This window comes from Xenopus laevis, chromosome 3S (assembly GCF_017654675.1).
Source record: "Xenopus laevis strain J_2021 chromosome 3S, Xenopus_laevis_v10.1, whole genome shotgun sequence".
Taxonomy (NCBI): Eukaryota; Metazoa; Chordata; class Amphibia; order Anura; family Pipidae; genus Xenopus; species Xenopus laevis.
The window spans coordinates 89,004,731-89,030,883 of NC_054376.1; the positions used below are offsets into that span (position 1 = coordinate 89,004,731).

General features: G+C 35.4%; 1 protein-coding gene across 12 annotated transcripts; it reads left to right on the forward strand.

Annotated features, from left to right (window-relative positions):
- The first annotated feature begins 547 nt into the window (after positions 1-547).
- cpsf6.S (cleavage and polyadenylation specific factor 6 S homeolog) lies at positions 548-25,288 on the forward strand. 12 transcript variants are annotated; one of them, NM_001093276.1, is given in 11 exon segments: positions 582-712; positions 3,715-3,924; positions 5,157-5,260; positions 7,335-7,480; positions 10,307-10,483; positions 10,722-11,211; positions 11,290-11,405; positions 12,309-12,462; positions 13,066-13,258; positions 23,554-24,916; positions 24,977-25,288. In NM_001093276.1, coding segments are annotated over 9 exon segments (1,647 nt in total). In that variant the 5' UTR covers positions 582-652; the 3' UTR covers positions 13,256-13,258; positions 23,554-24,916; positions 24,977-25,288.
- The last annotated feature ends 865 nt before the right edge of the window (positions 25,289-26,153 follow it).

Below are 26,153 nucleotides of genomic sequence, written 5' to 3' on the forward strand. Positions count from 1 at the left end.
CATTTATTTGATACATTTCTTATCTTTGTCCCTGCTGAGCAGAATCTTTGGGTTTCATTACAGCCAGCTGTTAGAATTGATACAATTGTTGCTAATACTCCAGAGATGCTGCTGAGAAATGTATCAACTCAATGTTGCAAAATTGTAACAGTTCAGAGTCTGCTCCTGAATTACTGAGCTGCCAGACTGGAACACCAGAGACACGAACATTCAACTTTAAACTTAGATTTTGGAAAAACAGTAAAAAAATAAATAATGGAGGGTAATTGAAAAAAGTCTTTATTTCTGGGGAACAATGTGAAAACAACTGAATTGAAAAAAAGTTTTGGAAGGTGAACAGTCCCTTTAAGGTTCCCTCGCACTATTTGTAAATTGTTTATTTGTATTGAAATTCTAAATAAATACGTCACGTGGTGTTCTGACAAGAATATGTGTTTCCAACTACTGGATTTGATTTGAGCAAACAAAGTTTAGGGATATTGTACATTGTTTACGTTCAGCGTTTGTACGATAAAAATTATACTAAGTGAAAAAAAGCGCACTTCGTATCGAGTACAGGAAGTGACGTACCAATCCCGCCTCTTCCCCTTTCACGCTCCTCTGAGCTCGCGCCGCCTCCGTGACTGGGTAGCGCTGCCGCTCGATGCGGAAGATGGCGGACGGAGTGGATCATATCGATATCTACGCAGATGTGGGCGAGGAGTTTAACCAGGTATCGCGGGTTTGAAATACGTCTGCAGCAAGTGATTCTTAAACAAGTGCGAGTCGTTTGTGTGTGCTTAGGCCGCATTCCGAGTTGTTGCAGAGAAATTAAGGGCCTGTAAGCTCTTGTTGTTATTTGTGGACCTATGTGCATTGGCTGTAACCTGCAAGCAGTTATTTTTAACCTTGGGATTCGCAGACTTCGTAAAGGGAAGCGCAAAACAAAGGCAGTCAACAAGCTTTCTACTCTTGCTTTGTGTAGGCCTTCAATTCCATGCAACTTCTGCCTAGTGCAGGGGACAGCGTTTCAACCACAGGATACACAGTAGATAACAGATACAGTTTGAACAATCCCATTGTATACTACAGAGCTTATCTGTTATCAGCTGTGTCTCCTGTGCCTTTTTTCAGCTTTCAGCATGGCTGCCCCCATGTCCACACCACAGCTTGTTTATATAAACTGTAGTAGTGTTACTGAAACAACCCCACCAGCTGTACTAGTGCAGTGCAACGATACATTATATTTTCATTACTTTAAAACACTTTTTGGTGTTACTGTTCTTTTAATGCATGCAGTACCGTACAGCAAAACAGTCAATTAATAGAACAAACACTGGTCATTACTATAGTAAATACAAAGAACAATAATAAGTGCAAATAAATACAAAGTAAAGTTACAATATAGTGAGCTTAGTGTCAGAGGCAAGAGGATGGAGGTCCCTGTCCTGTTGAGCTTACAATCTTCAGGTCTTTCCCCAACATCTCAGAGCTGTCAACCCCTCTCCCCCTATTTTTCTTGGAATTACCAGATTTTGGGCTCCTTCCCCCGCTCTTCCGTTGCTCTTAAGCATTCCCCGATTTATGAAGATTTGCAGTGAAAATCCGATGTGACGTCAATGGGAGCGATGTGCTAGACAGAATCTTTGGCTTCAGGGTAGGTCGAGATGTGACGTCACTTCTTCCTACGTCGCTGCCGGGAACAAGGAAATTTTCCAGGGCCCTAAAAAATGAACATTGGAAGTTGACAGCTCTGATATCTGCTTTATCCAACCCCACAGTTGTTGCGACTATTGGTCTTAAGGGTTATATAACATGTAAGCTTCTTGTACTACATCTTACATAGTCTAATAGAGCATCTTCCCTACCACTAACTATTTTTGGGATACAGGTAAATAGGGCCAATAAATAGTATAGGACAATATGTAAAATGCACCTGCGTGTGTTTTTCTGTGCTGTTCTCTATAGAAAATGTAAACTTTAAAGGAAAACTATACCCCCCAAACAATGTAGGTCTCTATAAAAAGATATTGCATAAAACAGCTCATATGTAAAATCCTGCTTCATGTAAATAAACCATTTTCATAATAATATACTTTTCTAGTAGTATGTGCCATTGGGTAATCATAACTAGTAAATTGCCATTTTAAAAAATAAGGGCCGCCCCCTGGGATCGTAGGATTCACTGTGCTCACAAACATACCAACAAACCATACATGTTAGGTCACATGAGCCAATTAACAGACAGAGTTGTGTCTTTTGCTTCGACACTTCTTCCTGTTACAGTTAGAGTTCAAGTATTTCTGGTCAGGTGATCTCTGAGACAGCTCACAGACCATCACGAAATGGTGGCTCAAGGCAAGAGTTTTCCTTTAAAGGAGAAGGAAAGCTACGGAGGCCTTTTATTGCCAATAGATTAGCTGCAATAGTGTAAGCTAGAATGCTATATTTATTCTGTAGAATGTTTTACCATACCTGAGTAAAAAGCTCTAGAAACTCTGTTTGTTTAGAATAGGAGCTGCAGTATTACTCTGCAGTATTAACATGGTGTGACATCACTTCCTGCCTGAGTCTCTCCCTGCTCTGGGCTCAGATTACAGTAGAGAAGGGAGGGGTGGGGGAAGAGAAGCAAACTGAGCATGCTCTTGCCCAGGGCAATGAGGTTTAAGCTGAAGGCAGGAAGTCTGATACAGAAGCCCGTGTGTACACAATAGAAGGAAAGAAATGCAGTATTTCTTTTGACAGGGGACTCAGAGCAACATTACTTTGGGGGTTTAGTGGTATATTTAGATGGACCTTTCTGATAAGGCTTACTTAGTTTTAACCTTTCCTTCTCCTTTAAAGATCATAAGAAATTGTGTGCTTTTCCTGTCTATGCCATAACTTAGTGTAGACAAACAGCCCTACTTGTAACTGCAAGACTCTGATGTCTTGCATATTTGCTTATTCACCAAATGTCAATAGAAAGAAAAGTCTCATTTAAAATGTAGTCTGTTTAAATGTTTGTTACCACTTTATATACATAGCTTTAAAGGAGACATATTATGTAAAAAAAACAATGTGCCAGTGCATTATACTCTTTTATTATGGAAGGAATATGCTTAAAGTGCTGTTTTTGGTTACTTAACTGAAAAAAAAAAAAAATGTCTGCAAAAAAAATTCCTTCTAATCCCACCCATCTGTTCCAATTCACGCTGCCTCCTTTTCCAGCTGCACACTGCACTTTAGGATAGGAACCAATTGGAAGCTGGTCTGACCTGATAGGAACTGAAGCCTATCTCTGCTTGTAGGATTGCTGGGCTGTGATTGTCTATATCCCCTCATACTGTGCTTGTGGCAGGGACCATTAGGGCACACCCGCTCTTCATTTGAAACATGGACAGAGGTGAATTTTTAGTCCAAAGTGAAATCAGCACTATATATTATTCAATATTGCCTACAATATTAGTTCAGATTTCTATTTATACTATATGTCTCATATGGTGTCGTTTGAGGAACACTCAAACAATTTCTTTACAGGGCATAAGTTGATATACTTATTGTCTGTTTATTTCCCTCAGGGAAATTTAAATTTGATTTGCCACACTAGAAGAACTGTTAATGTGTCCTTTAACAAAGGGCATGTTTAATGAACCGCACTCTGCATCATTGTGTTAAAATCTGTACTGCAGTCCAACCTAAGGAACAGACCGCTGCTTGAAGATGTGTACATATGTACTTTTGTTTCTGTTAAAGGAGGCAGAATATGGTGCACATGATCAGATTGAACTTTATGAAGATGTTCTCTCACCATCTGCAAACAATGGAGATGCTCCAGAGGACAGAGACTACATGGATAATCTAGCAGCCTCTGTTGGAGATGATGTAGTGAAAGGATCCGTTCCTAATATTGTGTATACCTATACTGGAAAAAGAATAGCACTGTACATTGGAAATCTAACATGGGTAAGTAAAGGCTAGTGTTCTTCCAGAAAAAAATGCCAGGTGGGAATTGGTCCTGGGGAAAGGGAAAAAAATATGCCACCAAACCCATCCTATGCTAAAATATTTTTTTTTTTATACATGCCAATAGGACTGTGCATCTCAAAACACAGCACACAGTCCTATTGGCTTCAATAAACAAAGTACAAGTATGAGTGCAACGTGGGGATAGGGAGAAGCCGGGCAGTAGGGGAAATCAGCTTGGCAATGCATCCGTCCAAAACCACCTGGGGAGAACACTAAAGGCACAATACTTTGCTGTTCCTTTTGTGCATTAGTATACTTTCTATGGTAAAATGCAATGTGTAGCAAATACTATAACTATTGTGCTCTTCGTGATCAGTTTTATTTCTCTGTAAAAAGCTCATAGCAAAATATATTGACTGCATGTGACTACAGGTGACATGAAGAGCATCTGTATGCTAGTTCAACACTTCTTCCTACCCCACACTGCATTCCTTTCGCATATTGGTGCATATCCTACCATATTTACCTTCCAAGATTGTAATACTGAAAATAAAGAAAACCTTTGGCAGAATAAGTTGAAATGCCACTATTTTACATAGTTTAGCTGAAATAGGACAGTTAAAGGTGAGCACGGTGGGACATGTGCCCATATGTAAAATGAATTTGGAGAGCTGTGCAGAATTTTATTTTTGAGATCTGGAGTGCAGCAATTCTTCTATTCAAGGCTATAATTTTATGTTATCAGGCATATTAGCTCTTGGGCGTAAAGCAACTGGCTAGTTTTGCTGAAAACAATGGCCCTGTATGTCTATAACTGACAACTGTGACAGGCAGGTCTCTGCTGAAAAAATGCATTTTTGTAGCCTAAGGGCTCTGTTTCTTCAATGGTTTCCTTTTTGAAATAAATAAACGTGTTTTATGCCTTTGCAGAATCAGATTTTCCATTTTCCTGAATATACTAGATTAACATACTTTTATTCACATAAGTGGAGCAAAACCTGCCTGTGTATTTTAGCAAACCAGTAATATTTGCATCATTTCTTTTGTATCTTTGCAAATGTGAGAAATCAGTTACATTTAAATATATAAATATATGCGTGTGTGTTTTCACATTTATTTCAGCGCATGGTAGCTTATTCCAGAATTTTGTATTGCTTCAAATGTTTGCATAGAATAGTTTATTTTTCTGTATGTTGAATATTTCTCATTATTTACCTTTCTTTGTGCAGTGGACAACTGATGAAGACTTGACAGATGCTGTGCATTCTTTGGGTGTTAATGATATTTTGGAAATAAAATTTTTTGAAAATCGTGCCAATGGCCAGTCAAAGGGGTAAGTTTGGATGTGTTTCTAGATATTCTGTTAATTGTTTTAGTTAGAAAATAGAATTGTTTGCATGTTCAGTTTTGACAAAGGTGAACACTTTAATGTAAACATGTTACAGTTAATATCAGTTTATTGTCTAAGTGCAGGCTTTAGGATTTTAAAGAGTAAAACATTTTTGGATGCATTTTAATAAATACATATGTGAATAAAGCACATCAATTTTCTTCACTGTAAATAAGGAGTGTGGGTCCATTTAATACATGTAAATACATATACAAATATACATGTTCTGTTACCTGCACTGGTAACTGTGTTGAGGCCAGTGTCATTCTGGCTATTTTCTCTGCTGGTTTTTACACATCAATAGGAAAAAGCCTATCCACTGGCTATTGCACCCCCAACGTGTGATTAGAAACAGGTACTGGATCAGCCTGTTAAAGGAACAGTAACAATAAACTCTGCAATACAATGGATTTAGTTATTAAAATTAGTGTCACATGTAGCATTCCTTAACATTCAGTTTTGAATCACCAGTCTAGTGTTTCCCAAGAGGATTTCTGTCTAGTGCATTTTACTTTACACATAGTTCAGTGCTATCATCGAAAAAGCTTTGTTTTCATAAAAGGAAGTAGAGGTTAGTAGGGTTGAAATGTAATTCATAGCAATATACCGTAATATAAAAGTAATTTAAAGGGAATCTGTCATGATTTTTATGGTGTACTTTAATTTCTAAATTATATGGTTTACATTTAAAATTCACTCTACCAATTAAAAATATAATTTTGAACGAACAAATGTATTTGTTTAGCTTTAATATTGGTGTGGAGGCAGCCATGTCAGTGCATTGTACCTGATTCTGAGCTTTTAAAAAGGAGCCAGCACTTCCCTCTGGAACTGCGTTGGGACAGCTATTGATTCTTCCCTTCCATTGTATTAACCACGACTTAGGTTTGCCCTCTAGCCGCTGCTCCTAGTAGTAGACGTGAGAATGGCATCCAAGCAGGTAAAATCAAACAAATCCTTCAGCAGAGGTGTCCGGTAGCTGCTATCTGGTTAGCTATCCATTGTTCTGTTGGTAGGCTGCTGATGGGCTGCTGGGAGGGGGGGAGTAGGGGGTGATATCATTCCAACTTGCAGTATAGCAGTAAAGAGTGGCTGAAGTTTATCAGAGCACAATTCACATGACCTGAGGGACATGGGAAACTGACAATATGTCTAGCCCCATGCCAAATTTCAAAATTAAATATAAAAGAATCTGCTTTTAAAAACCAGATTTGTGCAGAATTCTCCTGGAGCAGAATTGATGTGTTTTGGGAAAAAAAAACATGAAAAGTTTTCCCTCAACAGTATTTCAGATACTGAAAAACATAAAAGCGTTTATTATAAAATCAATATAGCTTTTTTTAAGCTGAAGAGGCCGTGACCTAGTAGATGCATAAATTAGAGACAAGAAAACTAAAAATTGAGGATTTTTTTTTAATTTAACGGTTTAGAAGTTGATCTAGTAATTCATCTGCCAAATGTGGCATGGACTAATGTAGTAGAATTTAAATTCTTGTTGGATGCAAAGCTATGTTATGGACTTTAGTCTAGAACTAAGAACTGGGTATACTGACAGAGCAACTGTCTCTTATCATGTTCTCACTAAACGTTCAGCTATAAGCTCCTGCCACTTGATATGGAGAGATTTTGAGCATTTATTACCCCGCCCATGGGTGGGATAGGTTTGATTACTATGTGCTGTTATCCTTTCCAGTTAGAGGACTCTAATATATTATTGTAATTGTATATGGCATTCAATTATTTGAAATTGACATAATTTGCTTTACTGTTTCACTATAGCTTTAATCCTTTGTGAGTGTGCAGTATATATTGCTTGCTTATATGTATTTGTGACATCTCAGTTGTTTAGTATTTCAACTTACCCTGTTTCAAAACGGCAAGCTATATTGACTAGATATCCATTCCCTAAATTCTCGTAACCCTTCTGCTGCTTTTGTTTAGTTTGCTTGCATTATATGACATTTATTCATTTTTTAATTTCATAATTTTATTTTAATGCATCCTTTTTGTCTTAAAGGTTCGCTCTAATATGTGTTAGTTCAGAATCCTCATCAAAAAAGCTTATGGATCTTTTGCCAAAAAGAGAGATGCATGGCCAGAAGCCAATAGTTACACCTTGCAACAAGCAATTCCTTAGTCAGTTTGAAATGCAGTCAAGGAAAAGTAAGTATTATGTTAGTTTTTAAATGTATTATTCTTTATTTATATAGCATTTAAATATTCACAGCACTTTACAGAAATAATATATCATTTGCATTAGCCCCTGCCCTGGTTCAGCTTATGGTATTAAAGGAACAGCAATGCCAAAAAATGAAATTGTTTTAAAGTAATTCAAATATAATGTACGATAGTTTTATAGTAGTATATAAATAATGTTCTGGGCAGCTGCGGGGGTGACAAAAGGAGAAAAGGCTTGGGTTACAGAGCAATATAGCTAGTAAACTGTGTAGAATAGTATGGTGTTCTACAGAACTGATCTGTTATTTGCTATTTAAAGGGGACCTGTCACCCAATCATAAAAAGTTGTATAACAAATGTCTTTTTCAAATTAAACATGAAGCCCAAATTCTGTTTTTTTGTTTTTTTTTTAATAAACATCCATACCTGTTATAAACTCTTAAAACTCTCAACTGTCAATCATATATTGCCTTGGGCGCAGAGGCAGGACAGGCAATTACTTCACTTTCCATTCAGCCCTTCTAGTTGTCACTGCCCTCCCCACATTCCCCCCCTCCCTCTTCATCATCTATTTGTGTTGCCAGTGCATGGACATAGGCATCAGGTGCCCCATTCTGGCACATAAATAAGACTTTGGCATGACGACAAAACTTGCCTTAAAGAGATACTGACATCGGAACATAACCTTTTTATTATCTATCATAACATTGTCTTTGAATGCTATTTATCATTTTTCCATAAGTATTTGCCTGATGCTTTTACATGAATTTTCTTACACCCATGTTTCACTATGAGGGGGCTGCCATATTTTTGTAGCAGTAGTCCGTTAGCATTAGACTTTTAATGTAGATTCATATTTTGAAAAGAAAAGTTTGTGTCCGTATCACTTTAATAACACTGTCAACAAAATGGCTCCTGTCAACTTGATGTAATTGTGAACAAGAATTATATAATATATATAGTGTAAGTGAAGTTTATTTTGCTTGACTAATATCTTAAAATATGATTTGGAATTATTTTTTTTAGGGTGACAGGTCTCCTTTAACTTGCATCATTTAGTCCTATTTCCGTTTCCTCCATTACTACACAGTGGCTTATTTACATAAACTGTAGTAGTGTTTCTGAAGCAAATACACCAGTTTTATAAGAGTAGGGCAACCTGCCTCTATGTTATTGGCATGTGGGAGGAAACCCACCCCGACACGATTATGTAAATATGATGTGTTTTGTAGCGTAATGCGAGTTTTGTCCCTGGCCGAATCCTGAACTAAATCCTGGATTCGGTGCATCCCTAGTAGAAACATATGAATTAAACCACAAAAATTAAGAACTGCAAAATCGCTAAGTTGGCTTTCAGCAACAGCATACTAAAAGTTCATTTATTGGTGTACTTCACTTTAAATTGAAATGGTACCAAATAATTATTTTGTGCTTTTCAATATATATATATATATATATATATATATATATATATATATATATATATATATATATATAGACAAATACAAGATTCCTCTGCACTCAACCCATTATCAATATATTTAAGACAGAGACATTTTGTGCATACTGCTACTGAAAAATGCCTTACCCTTTAAACAAAACAGGGATTGTTTGTCCATATATTGCAATATATTTAAGCTGGCCAACTACGTCAAAGTCATCCCATATCTGGCCAGTCCTATGCTCAATTTTCATTTGATTCATTAAGAATTCTATGGTTTCATTATACATTTTATAAAAGGGACGAATGCGTTTTACCTGCAACTTACTAGCTGCTTTCAAAGTAAAACTCCCAAACTTGGCTGCCCTTTTATTAGACACCAGTGGGATCACCTGACTATAGTTGGAGGGGGTGGGAGCTACAACATGGAGCTGGTCACTGCTCTTGTAGAACTATAACAAACAGAGGAAAGTTGTGCTCACCACTAGTTTTTAAAATCATTAGGCGGGGGTGCAATTAGACCCCCGCCTAATGTTTTTAAAAACTAGTGGTGAGCACAACTTTCCTCTGTTTGTTATAGTTCTACAAGAGCAGTGACCAGCTCCATGTTGTAGCTCCCACCCCCTCCAACTATAGTCAGGTGATCCCACTGGTGTCTAATAAAAGGGCAGCCAAGTTTGGGAGTTTTACTTTGAAAGCAGCTAGTAAGTTGCAGGTAAAACGCATTCGTCCCTTTTATAAAATGTATAATGAAACCATAGAATTCTTAATGAATCAAATGAAAATTGAGCATAGGACTGGCCAGATATGGGATGACTTTGACGTAGTTGGCCAGCTTAAATATATTGCAATATATGGACAAACAATCCCTGTTTTGTTTAAAGGGTAAGGCATTTTTCAGTAGCAGTATGCACAAAATGTCTCTGTCTTAAATATATTGATAATGGGTTGAGTGCAGAGGAATCTTGTATTTGTCTATATGTATTTTGTGGTCACACCCTCATTGCACCCCCGCCTAATGATTTTAAAAACTAGTGGTGAGCACAACTTTCCTCTGTTTGTTATATATATATATATATATATATATATATATATATATATATATATATATATATATAATAAATAATATATACACTTTCCTAGATGGTGACCCCCTGTTACAAGTTTTTAGGCTGGTGCAATAAGTTCAGTATATTAAATATGGCCTTTTTCAGCCATATTCATATTTAGGGTTTAGTTTTGTACAGCTTTGTTCCAAGCATCATCTTGCTATTTTTAGACTGACTTGAGCCAGTTTTTGTAAAGCAAATGTAGAAAGCAGAGCAGGTTTTGTAGAGATGTAGATACTTTTTGTTGTATTTTCATTGTTGCAGCTACACAGGCTGGCCAAATGTCTGGAGAAGGAAAAGCCGGTCCCCCTGGCATCAATGCTCGTTTACCATTTCCACCGGGTGGCAGAGGGAGGGGCCGCTTCCCAACTTCAGGTCCTGGTGGTGACAGGTTCCCTGGACCTGCTGGACCTGGAGGGCCTCCACCACCTTTTTCAGGTAGAAACTTGTTCGTGCAGGAAAATAAGCTGGCGTTTACATAGTACCAACATGTTTTATTTATTTACTGCTTATCAAATGTGACTTTTTGATGTTCATGTAATCACAGGTTCTACTTGTAAAAAACAGTAATGGGATAGAGATCATTTTAAGTTATTAATTTGATCTAGGGCAGTTTAAGCAAATGTTAGATATATCTAGTTCAGATTAGTTAATATTTTGAATTGCTGTTTCTCAGCAGGAATGACCCCACCAAGACCTCCTATGTGCCCTCCAGGTCCACCAGGACCCCCTGGCCCGCCTCCACCTGGACAACCTCTTCCTCCTCCTTTGCCTGGACCTCCAAATCGTGGTGAACGCCCTCCTCCTCCTGTTATGTTTCCTGGACAACCTTATGGTCAACCGTCCATAGTCACACTCCCACCTGGTCCACCTCCTCCTGGTTATGGTCCTCCACCTGGTCCACCTCCACCACAACAAGGCCCACCCCCTCCTCCAGGTGCTTTCCCTCCACGTCCTCCAGGTCCTCCTATGGCACTTGGCCCTCCTCCTCACTTACCAGGACCACCTCCAGGTGGACCACCACCAGCTCCACATGTGAATCCAAACTTCTTTCCCCCACCCGGTAATGCTGGTATGACTTCTTCAGATAGTCGGGGACCTCCACCATCCGATCCATATGGTCGACCGCCTCCGTATGAAAGAGGAGACTATGGCCCACCAGGAAGGTTAGACCGTATAGTACTCAGAATTGACCTTCAAATTCAATGCTGACATTGTGATTTAAGACTTTCTATATGTTCCAGGGATATGGACGTTGTCCGAACGCCTTTAAGTGAGGCAGAGTTTGAAGAAATAATGAACAGAAACAGAGCAATTTCAAGCAGTGCCATCTCAAGAGCAGTCTCTGATGCCAGTGCTGGTTGGTTAATGTTTTCATCAGATTATGCTTAATTGGCGTCTGATTGTTTTGTTTTTGTTTTTTAAATATAAATGTAGAAGGATTACTGAACATACGATTTTTCTTTCGTCATTTTAATTAGCTTAATTATATGAACACAAGCTTGCTCACTTTTATAATCAAGTATTTGAATATTCAGGAGTAGTTGATTTTCTTCTTTGAACATAATTAAGTATTGGTGCCCCTCCAAGTAATAATAAAGTTTGGGAAGATAAGTACCTTTAACACTTAGCTATCGAGAGTTAAGAAACAAAGAAAGACAATAGCTGAAGGAATAGACTTCAAAGTATTTGTTTTTGCAAAATTTGGAGATTGTTACAAAATATGATGAAATTAAAGTAGAAACTAGATCTATAAGAACTCCTCTGAGTTGACCTATTGTTTTGATCAAACCATGAGGTCCTTTATTAACAGGTTTTTATGAAATACCAACATATTCCACATCGCTGTATAACGTGTTTACATAGAATATACAGATTACATTTTTAAAAAAATAAGAGTTAACGGGTCTCTGACAAAAAGAGTTTACATTCTGGAATCTAGTGAGAAAATTAACAAAAAAAATCCTTGTTGCAGAAAACGATATAATGATAAAATATCAAAATGATAATCACCACCCAAAACACATTCTATATAGACAATCAAAACTGCCCATTACTACCATTTCAATTTCTATATACTAAGCAGCTATTAGTATCTGTATGAGTCTTCGGTCTGCACTTGTAAAGAGCTTGGACCATTTTCTATTTTGGTTGGTTTATTTGTAACAGCAACTCATTTGCTTAAACACATATAAGTATTAACACATGTACAAAAATGTTATCTTGATAATACTTGTTTGTAATTCTTTACATTTATTTTCAGGTGACTATGGAAGTGCTATTGAAACTTTGGTCACTGCAATTTCTTTGATAAAACAGTCTAAAGTTTCAGCAGATGATCGTTGCAAAGTTCTGATTAGTTCCTTGCAGGATTGCCTTCATGGAATTGAATCAAAGTCTTATGGTTCAGGATCCAGGTAAAGTGTTTGCTTTTCATTTAACTGTCACTGTTTAATATAGAAGCTGGTATAGATAATGTAAAAAAAAAAAAGCTATGCAATTCTTTTTGTGTGTAATATTTTGTCTTTTATTGTGAGAACAACATTAAATTAAAAAAAAAACGCTACATTAACCTTTGTAGGATTTGGATTTTTAAATTGAAACCCTTAAATGCTATATTTTCTCACATTGCAGAAATATTTCAGCTTACCCTAACTGGCCATTAAGAAAGGTTTTCTTCTCTCCTAGTGTCTGTCTGCCTAAGAGAGCTTAGCAATGGCTGAATCTCCACAAATGACTGTAAAATAACTTCATCTAGTGAGAAGTTGGTTGTTTGAGACAATTTCATTCATGAGGAGGAAAGCAATTAATGGCCAATAACAACTCAAAGTCTGCTTAATCTGAAGATCTTCTGTGACTTTTCACGTGTTAGCAGTCTCATCCCTTTAGTGAAGACTATTTCTTGTTTTTCCCATTTGTGTACGCTGACTTGTGTTTTGTATGTAAAGGGGTAAAAGTCATTCTGTGTTGTAGCTAGTGTATTGATTTTGAGGTGGAATTAATCAAGTGATTTCCTTTAGAAGACGTGAGCGTTCAAGGGAAAGGGACCACAGTAGGTCAAGAGAAAAGAGCAGGCGTCATAAATCCCGTAGTAGAGATCGTCATGATGACTACTATCGGGAAAGAAGTCGGGAGAGGGAGAGACACCGGGATAGAGAGCGGGATCGCGACAGGGAGAGGGACAGAGAGAGAGAGTATCGTCATCGCTAACAGGTGGGTATATGAGAAATGGTAAATAGAAATTTGTGGCGCAAGTTAAATTATCCTTCTGTTTTTAGGAAATTGTACTTTTTGACTGTGATACTTGGAGATCATACAAATACTTTGTTTTTGTATAAACTTTAAAGCTTCCAGCTCTGTTTTCAGGAACAAAGAACATGGAGCCAGAGTTACATATGACAGGTGTAATTTACATTGAAGGGTTCTTTGCACTTTATGAATACAAGTATTATAGTGTTCACCTCCTAAATTGCAGCACCCGTCATAATATGTAAAGTATGCTGCAATCAGTAGACCAGCAGTAAAAATGTGGTGGAGGAACAGTTTTACTTAAATTTTATGTAACAACATAATTTCTCGGGGATTAAAACATAAATTTTGCCCCGTTACAGCCTAATAAATTTAATTAAGCATGAATGTGCATTAAAATATCTCAAATGTGATCATGTATGCCATACGTCTCACAAACATAAACTGAAATATAGAATGTATACAATAAAAGCAAATTCGAACTGACTTTGCAATATACATTAATGGATATGTAAACCTCCTAAGCACTTTTGCATTTTTTACCATTTATCCAAAATTGAAGTTTGTTCAATGTTCGAGTCTCTGGTGTTTGTCTGGCAGCTCAGTAATCCAGATGTAGATTGTGAACTCTTACAATTTGCTACATCAATTGATACATTTCTCAGCAGCATCTGTGGAATATTAGCAACTATCTTATTGGTTATAACAGCCGCTGTTAATGAAACTCAGGGATTTTGCTCAGTGGGGCCAAAGATAAGAAATGTATCAACTAATATATCCTATAGAACATTTTCCAGTGTCCGAGACCCCCCCGGTAAAAATAAGAAAAAGGCGAATAATGAATTCTTAACTTCAATATTAGAAAAAATGGTCACAAATAAAAAATATAAAGTAATGAAAATATTTATTTCTAGTGAACTATCTGAAAACAACTGAACTAAAATAAGTATCTGAGTGAATAACTCCTTTTAGGAAAGCAAAACTGTTTTCAGACAAACTTTTTCCTTTCTTTCCTGAGCAGAAAAAATGTAGAACTGTTATCTGTATATATTCTTTTCAACTGTGAAGTCCGTAAAACTGTCAGGAGGTGATGATGTTACAAAATTCATTGTATTAGCAGTTTATACATTTTTAATAGCTCTGAAACAACCCCCCCCTCAAAAAATGTGCTTAGAAGACTATAACAAGCAATTTTACTTTGCTTTTTCAAGGTTTACGTATCAATTAAAATATCCAGTGAGAGAGCTTGCTACTGCTACAATGGTACATGTAGTCAGGGCTAATATAGAAGGGAACGCTTAAAGGACCAGTAACATCAAAAAATTAAATTGTTTTAAAGTAATAAAAATATAATGCAGTGTTGCCCTGCACTGGTAAAACTGCTGTGTTTGCTTCAGAAACACTACTATTGTTTATATAAATAAGCAGCTGTGTTGCCATGGGGGCAGCCATTCAAAGGAGAAAAGGCTCAAGTTACACAGCAGATAGCAGATAAGCTCTGTAGAACATAATGCTATCTGTTATCCATTATTTATCCTGTGCCATATAGCCGTTTTTCAATTTCCACCATTGCTACTCAGCAGCTTGTTTATATGAACTATAGTAGTGTTTTTGAAGCAAACAGATCAGTTTTACCAGTGCAGGGCAACATTACATGATATTTTCATTACTTTTAAACACTTTCAGTTTTTGGTGTTACTGTTCCTTTAAAGCATATAATAGTAGCATATAATTAAAAACTTTAATTGCAGTGCCACCCCTGGCCCCAGTGGGGGACTTGTAATTGTGTGTCACCCATGATTCCCAACACCCTTGAATAGTGAAAGCAAACATGGGCCATTTGGTCTTGTTCCTCTAAAGTTATGCCACTGCTTATGTGGCTATGTTCTGTTGGCAGTTGAATGTATTTTGGATTGCTGTAGCTCTGAAAACACTGCAAGTTGCACAAAACTTGGTGCCGTCCCTAGGATACTGGGTATTAGTTACAAATGTGGTACTTATCTGTGTTATTTTAGTGCAGGGTTAGTTTACCGTTTTAAAACTGACTTCCATTAACTAAATCTAAATTAATGTAGATGTCCAATGTATATCTATTGATTAAAATGATTGAAATAATTTGAAATAATTGAAATTGCTAGTGCTTTGACCACCATATCGCCCGAAATTGCTTCTACTTTATGCAAATAAGCGAAATGTTGGTCAATTTTTTCAAATGGAGCGGCATTTTCAGGAGGTTTATCACACGCACTAGCTCATAAATGGTCGTGGGCGACAAATCTCCCTGTCTGCCACTGCCCTTAGTTGAATAATAGAACAGTGGTGCATTGTTGGGCACACAAATACCAACACAATGTAGTTAATACACAAGTTTGGAATCCTTTTATTATGTCCCTTATTTGTCAGTACTCAAAATAGCATTAGAACGTATATAAAAAATATACCTGTAATTAAGTTTAAAATACAAGGGGCGTCCCCTTAAAGCAAAACTATACCCCCCCCAAACAATGTAGGGCTCTATAAAAAACAGCTCATATGTAAAACCCTGCTTCATGTAAATCAACCATTTTCATAATATTATACCTTTCTAGTAGTATGTTACCATGGGATTTTTAGAATCGTATTTATCAATGGCGTTCACCATTTGATAAGTATTGTTTAGAAATCCCATAGGAATGAATTAGAACATGGGTGAGTTTTTCTGTGATGAGTTCTAAACTCACACTTTGATAAATCTGGCCCAAAATGTCAAGAATATAGTATTACAAAAACCAGATGTGGAAGTGAAGCATATCGGCAAGAATGAAGTTTTTTCTTCAAAATGGCAATTCAGGTAGGTTTTGAAACAATTCCCTCTGTGAAAACGTAGTGCTCTAAAAAGTGGAATGCTAGAATCTTGTTTGCTGTTTAGAGAGTCTCTACAAATATACACTAAATTCTAATAGTAGTGTCAGTGTTATGCCCTGGAACAAATGGCAGAAAGTTATATATACATTATGGTTGTACAATTTGCCAGCATAAATCTGGTCTTAATGTGTTAGCCTGCACAAGAGGGATAATTAACACACACATTTGTTTGCATTCTACATATATAAATGTAATTGAGATGCAAATTAAATGCTAATAAAGTTATACATGTTTTATTGCAACACTAAACCTGTATCGATTGGAAGCTTATTCAATATGTTAAAATTGTTAAATATGTAAAAACACTAACTAGATAATGTTCATTCAACCCGTGATTTATTTTTGTGCATTTAAGGGATACTGTCATGGGAAAACATGTTTTTTTTTCAAAACGCATCAGTAAATAGTGCTGCTCCAGCAGAATTCTACACTGAAATCTGTTTCTCAAAAGAGAAAACTGATTTTTTTATATTTAATCAAATTGTCAGTTTCCCAGCTGCCCCTAGTCATGTGACTTTTGCTGTAATAAACTTCAGTCACTCATTACTGCTGTACTGCAAGTTGGAGTGATATCACCCCTGCCCCAGCAGCCTAACAGAACAATGGGAAGGTAACCAGATAGCAGCTCTCTAACACAAGATAACAGCTCCCTGCTAGATCTAAGAACAGCACTAAAATCCAGGTCCCACTGCGACACATTCAGTTACATTGAGTATAAGAAACAACAGCCTGTCAGAAAGCAGTTCCATTCTAGTGCTGGCTCTTTCTAAAAGCACATGACTTGAGATGGCTGCCTACACACCAATACTACAACTAGAAAAAATACACTTGCTGATTCAGGAATTACATTTTATATCATACTGAATTATTTGCAGTCTAAACAGTGTAATTTAGAGATTAAAACTACATTATAAAAATCATGACCGAATCCCCTTTAAGCTGTTGTTTTTTAGTGATTATTTATGCAATTTTGAGCATCTGTTTTATAGGTTTTCTCCCACTGGTTGTAGCATGCAATGGCATCTGTGAGTATGTGTGGGTAAAATTGTTGCAAACTGGCTTTAAATCAGTTCAGGTTTAGGTTTCTGCTGTTATTTTTTAGCAGATTTTCTCGTATACACTTTACTTAGCTCGAGTGAAGGAATAGAGGAAAAAAACTTCGAATTTGGAATGTGTTTTTTTTGGCTACTTTGACCATCGAATGGGCTACTTCGACCTTCGACTATGACTTCGAATCGAACATTTCGAACTAAAAATCATTCGATCGATGGGTTAAAATCCTTAGAATCGAAAGATTCGAAGGATTTAATCGTTCGATCGAACGAATAGCGCTAAATCCTTCGACTTCGATATTCGAAGTCGAAGGATTTAACTTCGACAGTCGAATATCGAGGGTTAAATAACCCTCGATATTCGACCCTAAGTAAATCTGCCCCTTAATAGGCCAATGACACAAGGATCATTTTGACTGGCAAGACCTTTTCAGAGATGACCGTAGTTCCGAACAACCCTTTTGCCCACAGATGAATCCCTTTCAGTTTAATAGAAAGCACAATTCCTTTAGTAGATACAAGTTAAGACAGCACCACTGACAAGTTAATACAAAATAAAGAGGCTGTTGGCAGGAAGGGAGCAATTATAGTTGAGATTTTTGGGGAAGGGCTGTGGTGTCCAAATGTAGCTCTTAATGAGGCTCATTGAAAACTCAAGTATTAAGAAAATACTTAATATTATAAAAAATATAGCTGCTGTTACAGAAAGATACATTTTTATATATATATTTATACACACACATTTATCTTTGTGTGTGGATACTTAAGTGAAGCATAGAAGTTACGCCACAGAAACTGTAATGCCATAATCGGCATTATGTATTAATACACAGCCTAAAAATGGAAATTGAGCCTGCATTTGAAATGAGTGTTGCAGAAGTGGTTTGTACTTGTTAGTATACGGGAGGAAGTATTCTGAACATGCATCTTTGGAAGTGTTTTTTTCTGGTTTTGTTGCTGTATTTATTTTGTTTAAAAAAAAAAAAAACTTGTACAGCATTCTGGATGTCTGTTTACTCATTTCCCTTCTTTTGGTTTTCCTTTGGCAAATTGAAATTAAATGTTTAATAAATAGACTCCTTAAGAAAAGCAAATATATAAATGCATGTTATCTTACCATGACACAATATTTTGTAAACCTAAACACCAAAGTTTGATATTGGGGAAATAAAATATATACATTTTGAAATAGCGGGCATCCCTTCTTTTTTTTGTGGCTCCACTATTGTTTGATAACTGTTTTGTGGACAATTCCAGTTTAATGTCTGTGAAGTGATATTAACCAAAATCTTTCATTGCATTTTAAACCAAAATATTAAAAAAAAAAAAAAAAAAAAAAAATTATTTTCTGAAGTCTTTCTGTTACTAATTGCTTTTGTTCCTTTTATATTAGCCACTAAATAAACATCATGTAATACTAGTAGGTTTTAAATACACTGTTTTAATTAAACCACTTTTGTACAGTTTCTCTTTAAAGCCAGTAGTATTTGCTAACAAATATTGTTCTTTGTTTTTATTCCACTGTACTGTTTTATGTTCCCTTGTGCCTAATAAGTGTAGGGAGGATATTGATTTCAATGTATATTAAAAAAATAAATAAATAAAAAAACAACAACACCGTTTAGCAGTAATTTAGATGCAATAAATGAACATATTCAGTGTTTAAATGCTGTTCACCACAGCTTTTAAGAAATGCTAGAAGTTAATTAATATCTGTTTATTGCTATTGGATTATACAATAATTTAATAAACATGCTATGACTTTTAGATGTACAAGTGTATAATTTGTAAGGAAAAATTGAGCTTGTGCTTTAAAAAAACAAAAAAAAAACTACTCACTGTAGGTGTTTTTTTGATGTTCCCCCGGTACATGAAGAACTTTCATACAGGTTATAGGACTTGACTTTTTTATAATTTAAATAGGGGTTTTATTCTTAAATGCATATGACGCTGTTACTCATGATTTGTAAATTACTACATCATTATTCATGTTTTATAAGGGCAAATTTTACACTTTCAATATATTTGTCTGTGGATGTCACATACCTTGTATGTAAAAAACACCCACACACTAAGTAATGTCTCATGGGATTTCACACACATACCCCCATCTAGTAATGTCCTGTGGGATTTGCTGCCGTCTGTTGGGGGGGGGGAGCAAAACCTATGCTGACCCACAGTGGGAACTCTTACAGGGGTTGTTCACTTTAATTGCAGATGGTTTTTTATTTATTTATTTATTTTAATTATTTAATGTTTTGTTCATTAGCCCTCTGATTTGGAATTTCTGTAAGTGTATCTGCAGTGCATGTGAATGGGAGACTGGAATATGAATAAGTAACAGTAACTAAAATTGTAGTCTGGGAGAGTAAGTTAGACATTTAAAATGGTCTTCCTTTAAAAAAAATACTTTGAAAAAAGGGACAGAAGAGAGCCAAATACAGTTTTTACATTGGGAGCACTGACTCCTGAAGCAAAGGAAGGGTTAAGAGGGGCAACAAACCATGTGAATGGAATTAGGATATATTAAATAATAAACAGGCACACTGTGTGCATCAAATTAGGTTTCTGCTTTTAATATGGTAGGTCTGATGCTTCCAGAGTGAGAGCAGCAATTAACTTTAAGTGACTAAACACAGCTGCATTAATGAAAGAAGAAATCTACTTGTTTGATAAAGGTTATAGTAAATGGAAGATGAGGAACTATGTGTCAATGAGCAGTAGCAACATAATTCCTGTATGGCTATTTAGTCTAGGGGTGCCCAAAAGGTAGATCGGGATCTACCAGTAGACCGTTAGCTGGTGATCAGTAGATCTGAAGACACTGTCATTAAACGGCTTGACTAAATTACTCCTATTTTTATGTTTTTCATTCAGATATTTATTATGTTAAGGTTATAGAATAAATAGTTTTTTTATATAAATATAGCAATATACACTTTCTTAACAATCAATATTTAAAGTGGACCTGTTACCCAAACACAAAAATCTGTATAATAAAAGTCCTTTTCAAATTAAACATGAAATCCAATTTCTATTTTTTATTAAAGCATTCATAGCTGTTGTAAGCTCATTTAAAAATCTCAGCTGTCAATCAAATATTGTCTGCCGCCACTCTATGCCCTGGGCATAGAGACGGGGCAGACAATTACTTTCACTTTCCATTCAGCATTTCCTAGATGTCATTGCTTTCCACGTATTCCCCTTTTCTCTTTAATTGTGTAGCCAGGGCATAGGGATGGACATCGGGTCCCCCATTCTGGTGTACAAACAAGATTCTGAGATGATCCAAGGCTTGTCTTAATAACAGTGTCCACAAAATGGCCTCTGCCTGCTTGCCATGATTTTGAAATCCCAGACTGAAGGAAACAAGATTCAAATAATTTATATGGTGTAATTAAAGTAAATTTTGTTTGACTAATGTGATAAAATAGGATTTTGAATTATTTTTTTTTTGGTGACGGGTAATAGTTTCCATGGAACAGAATGGCAACAGTGATATTATGGATGTAGATCATAATAGGACAAGATCACTCAAAGTAGACCTTGCATTAGTAAAGTATGGGCACTCCTGATTTAGGCTATTAAACCCCCGATGGTATTAAAATCCAGAATAAAAAAGTACTCCATGTCAGACCTGCCAAGTTCATGTAGAAATCAGTGACCAATGTCTTGCTTACAATTGGAAGATATCCTGATCTGCACTGGATTTTGTTCAATAATCCAAAGATATATTGGTTTTAAGGTCTTTTCCAGCACAAAACATTTTTGTGAAAATATATTGATAAATAGGGGGGAAAAGTCAATGTGGATTTTCAGTGGTTTTTAGAAAATCGTGAGAACATTTAAGATTTTGATTGATAAACCCCTAAATGTTTTGAATCTGGCCTCACAAACAGCACCTTGTAAATAAAAATGCAAACTTTGTCATTGGATACATTTTATGCATGTAAAATGTTTAAATATGCTGCAAGCTATTTTTCTTGGCAAAATGTTCAAAAGTCTAGACTAAAAAAAAAAAGTCTAGACTAGTATAATTTATTTCCATTGCAATTTAACTACCACTGTTAATGGCAAACTAAATCTGTCCTGCATATTATGTTATAGTGTAATTGCCAAGTAGGTAGCATTGTACTGTATATAAAGAGACGGTAATGGAAAAGAAGGCGGATCTTAGAGCAAACGTTGTGACAGTAGCAAATATATGTAGATTTAAAAGACTTGTAAATGCAAAAATAAAATCTTCCCAGTCAAAGGAAATGTTATCCAAAACAATCTCCTTATAAACAGGCACACTGTCTATTCAATCACATTTCCAAACAGCTGAAATGATCAGTGTATTTGGGAAGTTGTTAAATTCAATCCAATTAATTTCTGTTATTTTGGATCGCAGTTTGGAATAGGAGCAATTTTTTTCTGTTTAATACAGTTACGGGTCTCCTATAAAATATACTTTAATATACTCTGGTAAAATATTTGTTAAATCTCAAATTTGCATCTGATGATAACATTTTGTTATCCTCTATTGTGCAAGTGTGCACTGTATATAAAATCTGGATTGTTGGGCACATTTGTGGATTAAACTGTATATGTTGTGTAATATTTTTTTTAATAAATGCTTTTGGGGAAATGTTTGTTTATTATTGGTTTGTTAGTTCTTCTGTACACAGTTAAATGTAAAATATGCCTGGTTATACATTTTAAAATTTGTAAAGTGTTTTAATAAAAATGCAATATGTGTTAATACGTTTCCTGTTGTGCCAGTAAAACTCTTTTGCACAATGGCAAAAGCTTAATTTGCTGAAGCTGAGAGTGTCTTGTGATGCTTAACTGCTCTACATTGCGCAGAGTGAAATTATTGAGAAGAGTCAGGAGACAACCTTCAATAAATTAAGCCTGTGTCTTTGTAGAAAGCACTGGTTCCAATTATGCCTTATTCACACCTGTGGCTCTGCCTTTGTCCATAAAAGGCTGAAGCATCAAAGTAGAAAGTAGTAGAGCCAGACACTAGCAGATTAACTGCAAAACATGTAACACAACATGTTTTGGGCAAAGCCCTTTTTCAAGTGTTATCCACAGAGTATCCCACCTTTCATTTACATAGACATAGTCACACCCACCATGTGTAATGATTAGAATGAACCACTGCTAAAGGGAGTATACTTAATTAGCCTATCCCCTGGTGAAACACATACCATACCAAAATACGTGAAGGTAAAATAGTAATCACAGTATAAAGTTCACAGGTTCCAAATTCATAAGTCCCATTTCATAGTTCCAAGATTACAATTAATAGTTTAAGTCCTTAGTCCGTTTCTCCCAGGTACTGCTAAAAAAAACATACCAGAAAAAAGGCAATTGCAGGATAATCCATCAGCAAGAACAATTTATGCATCCGTAAATAAAATCAATTTATATCAATTTATAACTGCCCATAACAAATGTTAACCTTAATCTTACCACTCATAGCAGAAAAGGGCAGCGGACTTGTTCTGTTTTACTTGATCTGTAAAGAAGGGGAAAAATATCAGTCACAAAATCCAAAAAAGGTACAAAACTTAAGTATTCATTTAACCCCATTGGGACCAAGCTGATCAGCTTCTTTATCCTCATTGCCTTCCTTTGCAAAAGCAACTTCTTAAAATCCCCACCTCTCTGGGGTTTACACACCACTTCAAGGACTAACCATTTTAGTTGGGACTGATTAGGTTTGTTACTCCAAAAATGCCTTGAAATTAAGCCTGGGTAATCCTTTTTGGCTCATACTTGGGCAGAACCCCAGATAATATTTATGCTTTTAGCTGTGTGAATACTATTATTATAAAATCACAGATCAAGGTGGAATTGAGTCCACAACATAGTTAAAACACTCTGACAGATATTTAATTTTCATGTGGCAGCCATAGTATGATGAAAAAGAAAATGTATGTATTCAGGATCCCATTGAATCTGCAAAGTTTTCACCCAGGGATCTTGGAAGTCCCAACAGTGAGGCAATATGCATTTTACTTATCAAAGTCTGTAAATGCGGATTACTGGCACACTTATAAAATGGTCACCAGATATGTTACACCTATTGCATTTTATAAAACCAAGCCAATTTCTGTTTAAACCGAATAACACGGGCTCTTTTATAGTTCTATATTTATAGTGTTTAGATGAATTTGTCAATTGCATAGCATTTCATAACCTTGTATGTGGAAATGTTCTGGCAAGTATTGTAGTTACAATGATGTAAAATATTAAGTTATTGGTTGCGTATTGTAGCAGAAATCTACATCACGAAATTTTAACACATTACAGCTGAAAGAAGAGGAAGGCCTTGAAAGAGCAGAAGTTCTCATCATGCAGAGGAGAAAGCTTTGCCCGTCTCTTTGCTTCTTATCATTCACCTTCTCAGAATTCATGGATATTATGAGCAGAGATAGATGTGAATAAAGCAAATCTGCAAACATGGTAACCAGTAGATCTTTTATACTTTACATTGCTTAAATGTTTTATTTCAATGAAACCTGTGTGACTCAAACATTAATAGCTTTTGCAACCCTGACTGGTTATAAAATACATTTTGACAGTTTATAATGGGCAAGCAATTGTTCTTTCTTGTTTTTATAGTAGTTTGTTCTTGTTAAAAATGTTCATATAATGTCTGTAAATGTCACCATCCTGATTACAATAGATGTAGTGTTGGAATAAACTGTTAAATGGGGCTGATGTGTAAAACTGTTCAAGTTATTTGGTGTTTACACCTCAGGGAAAGTCTTGCAGGAGCAATATTTTTACAAATAATACAAAGAAAAACATTTTATACCACATAAATTGCACAGCTTTTTTTTTTTTTCTTTAAGATGTGCATTGTATTCATACATTTGTTTTAAAGAACACAATTGCTTGTTTTGTTTTTAGATAAACTCCATTGTTAACTGTTTTATTACATTGCTTTTCTGAATAGTTTCATGGAGACGTGACATTTTTCTTGTCCCTAAACTGTGATGGTAAAACACTAGAGAGCTGACAAAGCAGTGGCAGTTATGCTCCGCTTACTATGTTTTGTATTTTATGACCCTGTAAGTAGAATTGATTTTTTTCTACTTTCCCAACCCAATTTTGACTCAATTTTTCTAAAATACTTAAAGCAGTGCTAACTTTGTTCTGTACTGTTTACATGACTGTTTACCTTTTTAGAACACATTTATTTTCTTTCTGTGAAAGACCATGTAAATTGTGGCTTATTTTCCAACATGTAAAGTTTGGCTATTACACATGTCAAAAAGTTTGACCCTGTTTTTACAGTATAAACTGGGCATGTTTCACTTATTTTCCCTAAATTACTAAAGTATGAGGGCATAGTTGCTGAACATAGCCTTGCATATTTACATAAAATTAAGAAAAGTGATCATACTGCTTGTTTTAAATTAGCATATTGTGCTTTTGTTCATGTCGAACACGAAGTATGACAGCTGCCACAAAGATTTTTAGATGTAAATATGCAAAAAAGTAATGTTCACTACAGTGTTATATACTGATGCTTTTATTTTTACATAAGGGTAAATAAGTGGAATTAAAGCTTTCCTTGAAAACAGGGTCTCATTTCTCTTTAATGGGCTGATATGCTCATATATACATATATATATATATATATATATATATATATATATATATATATATATATATATATATATATATATATATATATATATATATATATATATATATATATATATATATATATATATATATATATATAGTGAATAAAGTACCCCCTCTTGTAAAATATAAGGATATTATAAGTTACCGAGGAGTTTCATGACCATATAAAAACACGAGGCCGAAGGCCGAGTGTTTTTATACAGGTCATGAAACTCCAAGGTAACTTCTAATATCCTCATATTTGCAACTGGGGGTACTTTATTTATTATAATACACAAATTTCAGTGAGTCATGTGACAAAAATGACATCAGAACTCACCGTTTATAACTGATGACATCAGAACTCACCGTTTATAAGGATATAATTTACAAGATATTCATGGCTTTTGTGTATTATATATATATAATCCACCGTAGGGTCGGCACTCTCAAAAATAAGGATAGTTTGCCTGGGTGCAGTATCAAATTTTTTTCATCACAATCCATCACACAAGATCCGCACTCACAGGTCTTAAAAAATATAAAATTTATTTTTTAATGTCAAGTAGAGGACTGATTTAAACATATCAACCCATTAAAGAGAAATGAGACCCTGTTTTCAAGGAATATATATATATATATATATATATATATATATATATATATATATATATATATATATATATATATATATATATATATAATCTATCCATGGTTCAAACCCTCAAACTTAATCTAATCCCCAAAGATTTCAAATGTAAGATTTGTTAAAGATGGTGTATGATTGTACATAAGCCCCTGCTACCTTTTTAATGGGAATGATGATGAAAATCTCATTTGAAATGCATAATGTTAATTGATGAGATTTGCACAGAAGTTGTAAACCTATAAAAAGTTAAATGTAGGTTTACCATTTGTCAGTCTGGAGTATTACATATAATGGGATCCTATAAACCTTATTCTGGTAAGAATACCTGGTTATTTAGAAGTGACAATGGTTCAGGATATAAACTTAAGTGGGAGGAGAGGTTGCCCAAAACCGGGAGAAAGTAAGCTACATTTTGATCTTGGAAAATGAAAAATATTGTTTAACATTGCCCATACAATATTACAGTTTTGTGACAGTTTCCCTGTCAGCAGCCAGTCTTCTGCTGTAGTAATGTTTTTATGCACATAAATGTGGTGTGAGGGGAAAGGGTACAAAATATGTTTTAAAAATTGATAACCTTCAAACTGGTAACCTTGCAAATGTAATATGAACAGCTGTTGTAGAT